Below are 10,154 nucleotides of genomic sequence, written 5' to 3' on the forward strand. Positions count from 1 at the left end.
GACTTGCAAGGTTCTGACTTTTGGTAACGACTCTCAAAGATCTTATCTTATTTGACAAATCAAACAAAATAGTTTTTTTTAAAACAAATTCCGCTCTAAGAAATGGTCTGTGTCGCGTGGACTTTTACAAACAACATGCACAAAGTGCAACCAGACCCGAAGAAAATATTTATGGGATCCACAAATTATTGTTACGCGTGGGAATCGAACCCACGACCTCCCGACGCAATGGTAGTATGTGGCGTAGTGTCCACTGCGCCACAGAGGCAGTCAATATAATTAAACTGTACCATATTTTCTAACACGTATCTAATAAAACTCTCAATTTTCAGTCTTTCAGAGATCGGTGTACTGGAAGGCGTGACCCGGATATCGAACCGCGGCGACCGCAAGCGCGAGGACATGCAGCCCCTCATGCAAGAAACTAACTACAATTCTGACTAGAAATGTAAGACTATAGTTTTTGTAATACACTCCTACTTATAATGTTATTGCGAGGTAAGGAAGGGAACTTCATTCGTGGAAATACCTTTTTGCTATAGATTTTAAATAATTTTGGTTTTATAAACGTTTACTTTGCTATTTTGGGTTTTTGAAAGATTTTGAGAAAAAGTTTTGAATCTTAAGAACAAAAGAAACAAAAGTTCTTAAATTTTTGGTCAGATACTGAAACGTCAATTAGAAAACTAGCATTTTTGGTTGTCACATAGCGATATACAATATAACTGTTTCATAATATCGTGGGTCATAATTTGGATTTAACATCTAACATCGCTTCATAGCGCCTTGTTACTACATGACTTGCATATATAATGCTTGTCTTGACGTGGTGAACACGTCAAGACAAGCATTATATTCCAGATGTAATCAAAAGTAGAAAGATTGTAAGAGTTATCTGACATGTAAATTTAATGGGAACTCATCAGACAGCACTGATTCTGACCGTAAGACATATAAAATTAAATGCTATGTACTAATAAATTAAAAGTACCTTGTGATTCATAGTCAAGTGACAAAGAGGCGTTTCAGTATTTGACATTAACTTAAAATGTTCCGTGTTGTGAATAGGTTGTATATTATTTCTTCAATAGTTTTGTATATATTGATTTGTTTTTATTAAGACTGTTTTCTGCATAATATAAAGGACATAGAACTTTGCAAAGCGATCGAAATAAAATAATAATCATAAGTAATGCTGCTAGCGTTTTCCCACTGCTGGGCGCTGCTGGGCAAATTATAAAGATGTTTCAAATATCTATTGAGTCTGGGCCTGCACATCTAACTGAATTTAGCTAAGCCTCATTGTAACCCGTTATTTAAACATAGTTTTATATAATTCCTGTGGAAATTCTAAATAAATTAGCGCAGGATCACAGATTAACAATCAAAAATATTTAAAATAAATGTATTTAGGCGTGCCTGTATGACAAGATGTATGTTTGTGAATGAAACAAGGAAAGTTTGTACGGATCGTACCAACTGGCGCTCTTTAGTCTCTGCCTAACCCCTAAGGGAAAAAGGCGTGATTGTATCTATGTTTCTACGTAAATAGTCATAGCCGCCAATGTCATGACTTATTATAAAAACAGCTACTACGCTTTGACAATTACTATAATAATGGTCTTAAACGAATAATCGTATAGATTCAGATTTGCTTTGCGACCATATTTTTTGCAACTACAATTATCCCGATATTGTTTATAGTGCAGGCCCGAAACGAAACGTTTCCTTAAATTATAATTTTAAAAAAATAGCTAAAATCACAATATAATTGATTTGTATATTACAAGCATTTCTTATATGTATATTTTGTAAACGACCATTTTCAAAATTGGTTTATAATTTAGTCTTTACTTTTGCTTTTATTATTTCGCACTCGAATATAATGATATTTAATAATTCTTTATATCAAAGTGTTCTTGACAATAAATCTTTTTTTTAAATAAGTTTTTTCTGATTTGTGTTTTCTATATTGTTGTATCCGTCAAATGAAATTGCCTTCCTTATGCTCAATAGGACTCATTTTCACTGTTGGTTAAATTGGTGGTTATTCCGTAAAACCTTAAAAAATCTCAATGTTTCAAAAACTATATATTTATACTATAATCATTTGTGTTAGATATTATAGTCCAACAAGATATAGTTTTCTGGTCTCTGTATACCTCTAGTTGAAGATATCGTAATTTTATATATGTATGTATAGTACCACAACTTAGTGGATAGTTTTGCGATGCATAATATTTATCTAGACAATATTTCCAATATAAAGTAATTGTATCAAACAGGCTACTATCAGCTGCACATGCCAACATGTCACTGATATTCTAAATTCTGTTAATTAATTGAATTTTGACTACTGCCAGCCGCGAACCTTGCCTGCTACGCTCTACTAAGTTGTTAGGCTATACAACTCCTTGAAAACGTAATTTTAAAATCATTGTATTTATACTTCACTTAATTTTGTTAGTGATTAGAATTGTCCCAAAAACGCGTTGTAACTACCAAGTTATAAGTGAAAATGTGCCAAAATGCTAGTCCCTTTATGAAGGTTTTGTATTTTGTCAACGTAGATGAACAGGAGATACGATCATAGACCTATTTTTGACAGAAAATTTGATAGCCTTGCTCGAGAGCAATGTTTGGGAAATGTTTCTCTAAGGGTTTCAATAGAGCGTGAAATACTGAACGAATTTAAAGAAATAAAATAGTAAAAAAATACGGTCTAATTGAGAACCTCCTTATTTTGGAAGTCGGTTAATAAAATAGCAAGAGTTCAAGTAAAATTGAAGTAAAACCGTTCATTTGCGTTGACAACTACGAGTCAGTCGCAGGAAAAGATTTCTCACAACTAATATTAAGAATTGAAATATCACAATTTACACTCAAAATTGTAACGATTTTTATACCTATTGTCTCATAGAATTGTATATAAATTTCATAATAACTATATCAAATTACGATAATATATTTGAACATAACATCACAATGAAAGAACTAATTTTGATTATATTTCGCGCGAATTGTAAGCGTATCTTAAACATCACATATTTTATGCATCACAATGTTAACCTGTGTTTCTGAACATCACATTTTCGCTTTAATACTTATCAATCGCGCGTTGCTTAGTGGAGTCTACATACTAAGTTCGGCGACATATGTCAGCGACTTGTAGTCGGCGTCTTGCTTTCAAATTTTTCGTTTTATCCGACTTTCTTAAAGAAGTTTGTTAGGATTATTCCATGTGGTGTTTTTTAAGTCTTTACGCCTATGGGAACAAGACATGATTTGATGGATGTATGATATGATTCGTTTGATATATTATTATTATAGAAAACTGACTTCAAAGTAAAATGTAACTTTAGTAACACGCACACACGCAAAGTTACACATTTTTATGAATTTCTCAAAAAGTACTCGACAGATCTGAATCAAAACGTAACGGGACATTGAAATAAAAAGAACATTCAAATTCCACCCAGTAAAATGTTAAGGTATGAGGTAATGAATATAAAAAAAATACAGACCAATCAAGAACACCCTTTTTTATAAGTCGTTTCAAAACCAACTCAATTCCTTTGCAATAAAGTAATCGCTTACATGTACTCAACATACGTATGTATGTTTGTCGGTGTCTTTAGTATGTACACTCCATAAGCAAATTACTACCAAGAGTATATTATATAGTAGTGTAATTTATTTTCTATCTTTTTCTGTCGCTGACGGCGCGAGAGGGACGAAGCATACGATCTAACTGACTGATCAACTGATAAACAATCATATCGATATGTTTAATACAATCATTCAATTACATTGTTAACATAGAAATTATTATAATTACTAACACTTAGAGCGTTTACATTTAAGACTTCAAAAACAAAAGCCTGGATTGTTTTTTTATAGTATTGGTTAGTTAATGAGTTGTTTTGAGACGTTCTAAGTCTCATTATGTAGTGGATAAGTTATCTGATACTTATAAACAAGCTGCGAAATGCCTGATATCTTTTAAAAGAAGTTATACCTCATGTTACTTCACATGGAGACTTGCTGTTCAAATAACTGAGAAAACAATGGTTTTATCTGTAGTTAGATTGATAAAACACAATGAAAATATCAATACATTTTCACTACCTAAAGGTTGAATGACCCAAGTGCGGATTGTACAAAAAACAACAACTTTTCCTTAAAAAAATCACATTAAGTATACGGTTTTTTGGAATTTATCAGCGCCTCATTTTCGTACATTTTCATGGGCCCTTATAGAATAGTTGCAAAATAATAATTCTCTCTATACAAATAGTCTTAAATATGAACGCTCTAAGTTTTCCAATAGATATAAAACATTTTTGTATTACTCCGCTATGTATACTGCAACGATCACTTATATAATTAAGATCTGAGCGGGCTTAGATCTATAATAGTGACCTATATTTTCGAATTTTGTATACATTCTTAACAGCCATGGCTTGTAAAGGAAAAATGATTTTGTAAATAAATTAAAACTCACGACTTTGCTCTCTCATTATGAGAAGAAATTTTCTACTACTATCGACTTTCGACAACCAAGTTGCTATATAAAAATGTAGATCTTGATAACTAAGTATTCAAAGTAATTTTGATCAGCGCCCGTAGCGTATTCAGCAAGAACTATTAATTTCGAATAAAATTTTGCTTTTCGTTGGTAACACGTAATCTAGGTAAGCCTTTGTAAAAGCTGAAAAACCAATAAATTAACGTCAGTCAAATAACATTTGTTATTTTCAAGTAAATGATTAAATGTTATAGCAACAAAATATTATAGTTTATAGTATTTTAGGAACTAAACTGACGATATTTCATTGAATTGGCAAGAGGTTATTATTAAACAGTGAAATAAGATTTGTAATATACAGTTTTACACAAATGTCTTGACTTTCAAATAAATACAAGACTAGAACTAAATGTATAAGTTATCTGACGAATAACTTTAACAGGAACTTATCAGTGGTTAAGCTGCTATAGTAATACATGCCATGGCTATATTCCATTTATAGTATTGATTAACCGATTCAGATATGTAGCGATAGAATAACGATCTACTTGGACATGAATAGACTTCGATTTATGTTAGGTTGTGAACAGAACGCTTCAGCGCTCTGTTGAAATTTGTAAATATTTATAATGTTTCAGAAAGTATTGTATACTTTAACATTTCTAAACTTTAATATTGATTTAGAAAGTAACGTAAAATAATCCAAATTAAGTACTTGACAAGATTTTTTAATCTTTTTTTGTGTAACATGTACAGTGTGAATGCAAGAGCTATGTTAAAATCTATCTTTCTCAATGTTGAAATGACAACATACAGAAACAATATATCATTATTAAATAAAATACTGCACTATGACGTCACACAGTACCACATTATGACGTCACACTTCAGTATATTCACAGAAAACAAGCATTTTTAAGATTTCATAAAGATACACTGACAAGGGGCCTAGTGCCTAACTATTCTTGGACGACTCAAACTCAAAAGTCATCTGATTGCAACCTAAGGCGAATAGTAACTGTACTATGGTTCACCTTTTGTAAAATTGTAACACAACCACAACATACATCCTTAGACTGTTTCACAACACCCTTCTCTGCGCTACGCAGTTGGTTTAAAAGTAAATAATACTTTCTGAAACGTGTTATCATGATATCTGTATGTGTCTCTCATTAGACATTTCATAGGTTTAGTTATTAGTTCTGAATGTCGAGCATAAACGATGATGTGATTATTTCATACTTTAGAACATAGTTTCATACATACAAGTGGTTTCTCTGCGAGTTTGTTATATGAAAGTGTCGAGATAGCTAGCATGCCTTATGTGACAAGATAAATCGTATGTGTTGTAATACCCTCTTATTCATAAACACACTATAAACCTAATATTATAATACAACGGGCCTTATACGCGATTGAAAATTTAAAGGTTAGGATACCTTATTTGCTGCCCGACGTTTCGATCGAATTACATCGACCTTGGTCACGAGCTGACTCCCGTTGCATTATAATATTATGTGTACTAGTCGCGAGAGTTTAAAAACACTATAAACCTATTTTAGTTAAAAAATGTTTTCTCTTTTTCATTTCGCTAAGGAGTGAAAGAAACAAAACCTTTCATAACTTCATAATATATATTTTTATGAATAAGAGGGTTAATGTTTATATTTTCATATATTTGTCTGCATTTTATGTGTCGGATATGTTTATCAGACTTATTCGTATGCCGTGAATCAGTCGTTTTGAAATTAATTATTATTAAGACTTCAAGCGAAATAAGAATATGTGTATCTCTTCTTTGATAATTTTAAAAGTCTTGTCACTTAAGTTAATGCTAGTATAACTGACAAGGGCGTTTACAGATGCAGTGTATATCAGCACAGATTGTAAAATTCAAGAGATTGAGCATTAATAACACTTTTTTAAACTATAGCGAAAGAAAACCAACTGTTTGCCGTTGCCTATTTTATACAAAGCTTATAGGTATTAATAAGGTTGCTGATGTTTTAAATCGATACTGAAAAAATATTCGAATTGTCGACCGCATAACAAGAGCAATTCTTATTGCGGGAGCTGTCTTTTTCTAAGACAGCAATTCTTAGTGCGGGAGTTGTCTTTTTCAAAGCAAAAATAAATAAAATTCCCATATCCAAACCTATCATTAATACCTTAAGCACTTTCCAGAAAAGGTTGTTGATAAAATTGTTTTCAAATATCCTTTTTACATTTGTAAACGTCCTATTGCTGCAAAGTGACTGCCATCTGACCTCAAACCAATTAGTGGAAATAACTTAGTATTTTGATTACATACTTCCATTTTAGTAGTCTATAGTGAATGTCAATAGAATTTGTAAGTTTTTCAATCCACTTATGAAATGATAAAGATAAGTAACTATGAATATTACTATCAAATACTGTTTTATAACAGAGATTTTATGACAGATAGGGCAAGCTTAAATTCTACTTCAAATTCGAGATTGTTACAATAGTTTACTCTTCAATAGATTCGAGATTTCAATTGTAGGAGATTATACGCTCACAATTTGAAAAGTGCATCAACTAAATCATTGTAGTGCACTCAATTTAAAGCTTGTCACTATGATATTTGTTTAAAAGAATAAGTCTTTATAAATGTTATTTATAACGTGGATTTATGTCTTATGCCCAGTTTCCGAGGCACATTTAGCGGTAATTTATCTATTCTTACTGTCATTTTTATATGAGTTTAAACGTTATAGAATAGATAAACTACCGCTAAATGTACCGCAGAAACAGGGAAATAAGACGTGGAATAAACACTACAAATTCTATAGACATAACTCTCCATTTAAATACATAACATTAGTTTATATTTCACACAATCATTATTTGTAAAGGACCAAAGTATAACGTTCCCTAGAATCTAAATTATCTTCACTTGTGACGTTTCGTATGTTGTGGACGAAATTCAGGTCCCTGCTCGCTAGATGTGTAGATATAGTCTTCATTATAATATACAGTAACTCAAAATTACTTTTGTAAATGTGGTAATTTTAGCATCAATTGTCAATAGAAAAAATATGTTGGTACTAACATTTTTAATCATATCTTTGCACATGAAAATTTCAGTTTCAAAGTTAGAGAGCCTTACTTCCAAATTCTACTTAAAACGTGATTTTGTATCCGCATTTTATATCAAAATACTATAAAAAGACACCAATATAATGATAACCCTGATGCTGAAATTATTGTGTGATCCATGTCCCTATATTTGTCTTAGACGGCAAACTGTTTGTAACACTTATGCCTGGATTTCTTCTGGATAAGTCCCGGATAGCTAATCAGGTGGATTTACTTAACCATTCAGTTTTTCGTCACTTTACTACTGTACTACTGTCGTTTATGATATCCGCCACTAATCCAGAAGATGTGACAGGCACTTACAATTTTATCTTCCATAAATAACTCCATTTATAATAGATTAAAATAATATTTGCATTAATCTGTGTGATAGAAATAACTAAATTATAAGATTTTCAATTAATTACCATTATAGTGAAACCAAATTACAGTAAGCCTCAGTTTCATAACTTATGAATAAGTTTCGGTTAGCCTATAAAGCCACGTCATAAGCCTTCGGGCGGCTTGAACGACTTTGACACTAGGTTGACCACTAACCATACGATAAGAAGAAGTTAGCCTATAAGAAATCTTGTTAGTTAGTTGTCAGTTATCTGTCGGTTAGGTTAACCGTCACTTATCTGTAGGTCATGAAACAAATGTCTAGTTTAATTGCATAGAGGGGACTAATTTCGTCAATAATAGTGTAATCGTTGTAGTAACAAGGGCCGACTCGGTCGATATGTATAAATAAATTGTACAAAATAAATCGATAATTATTATTATTGTGTTGTTTTATTTTTGTATTTAATTACCTGTAAGACATTGTGCTACACATAATTGGGTGGTTGACTGGGTTAACGAAAGATTATTGAACTTGTACTCGTTAAAATAAATAATAAAAAATCAAAGGTTCATCTAATTTTTTTTTGTAAATAATGTTATAATTGTAATTATTACAGACTGAAACATTTAATTTGGGATTCATTTGATACTAACAATATTACGAAACTGTGACGTCACTACACCGTATTTATTTACTAAAATTTGTTAGAGTAGCTTATCTGACTGGTAGTTAAGTACCCAATTTGATACAGTGATAGTTAAAATTTATAGGATTTCGAGATATTTATAACAGATTTGTAAGCGAGTTTTAAAAAATTCAATGCATAATAAGATTACAAAATACCTATTCATATCTTTTTATTCATATTCCTTAAAGATTTAAAATGTATTAAAAAAAATATTCAGGTTTTACATGTCAATTTCAATAACACAATGGTCGTAAAATCGATATTATCGATTGTGCCCACTAAACGTCAAACAGCTGACATTAGATCGCCAAGCTCGGTTACTAGGTCAGTGTTACATTCGAAGAGAGCCATCTGTTGATAGGATTTGCAAACCGAGGGGATGAAGATGTATAAATTGACTACTAGAGGGCACGTCGCTCGCATGAACCAAACTCTTACTGTCAGAAGAAGTTTTTTTATTAGCTTTTCTTAAATATTTGATATTTATTTTGAATGAAAATAAAAGAATGAGGAAATAAAATTATGTTTTTTCTAAGGAGGCTATGCTTGTGACATGCGAGTATCGACAAAGCAGAATTTAGGTTAACTAAGCAAATGAGTATCTACGTAAGCCACAATTTTCAAGCAACTTACTTTTCTATTTAGTAGGTACCCTGTACTTCAGTATGAATACAGACACGAATACTTATATGCCACACAAGGTTTATGAAAATTTGTTTGTACGAGAATCGAATCGTGTAGCATTGCGTGGCAAGCGCTTTTACCACTGCACAGTCGTGTAATAGCTCGCCACAATACAAGAATATCGTTGAATGGAGACTATTTTTACAGTAATATATTTCTACGAAGGATAAATACGTCCTTGATAGCAGCTGCGTACTAAAACTACGTCATCAAATAAAATCACGATTAGTTTATGAGTTAAAGACACGGAAGCGCGCTGAACGTGAATTTTATCATTCATCTATACTAATATTATAAAGCTGAAGAGTTGTTTGTTTGTTTGTTTGAACGCGCTAATCTCAGGAACTACTGGTCCGATTTGAAAAATTCTTTCAGTGTTAGATAGTCTATTAATCGGGGAAGGCTATATATCATTACGCTACGGCCATTAGGAGCGGAGTAGCAACGAAAAATGTTACAAAAACGGGGAAAATTATGACCCATTCTCTCTTATGTGGCGCAAGCGAAGTTTCGCGGGTCAGCTAGTCATTCATAAAAACTAAAACAACACGTGCTCGTATAGAATTAAACTAATAATTATTACTAATTTTATGCTCGATTCGTTTTGACGATATTTTGGTATGTGTGTGTTGCCGTAATCGTTTGATTCGACTGAAAACAAGGTTATGTATTTTTTATTTACAATAGAAGTATAATTCTACCTGAGTTTATTAATTTGAGAGAATTGGTACTAAGTATAATATTATAGTCAGCTAAGCTATTTCTTCGGTCAATAAATCGTTCAAAACATGATTTTGTCACATTGCTTC

At 31.7% G+C, this 10,154-nt stretch overlaps 1 protein-coding gene across 1 annotated transcript in view; it reads left to right on the plus strand.

Moving 5' to 3' along the window:
- The window catches only part of LOC142986213 (protein GPR107), a 67,234-nt gene extending 58,822 nt beyond the window's left edge, over positions 1–8,412 (plus strand). The window contains exon 11 of the mRNA XM_076134562.1: positions 333–8,412. Coding sequence (XP_075990677.1) covers positions 333–444 — 112 coding nt within the window. The 3' untranslated portion in view covers positions 445–8,412. The remainder of the gene's footprint in view (positions 1–332) is intronic.
- The last annotated feature ends 1,742 nt before the right edge of the window (positions 8,413–10,154 follow it).

This window comes from Anticarsia gemmatalis, chromosome Z (genome assembly GCF_050436995.1).
Source record: "Anticarsia gemmatalis isolate Benzon Research Colony breed Stoneville strain chromosome Z, ilAntGemm2 primary, whole genome shotgun sequence".
Lineage (NCBI taxonomy): Eukaryota > Metazoa > Arthropoda > Insecta > Lepidoptera > Erebidae > Anticarsia > Anticarsia gemmatalis.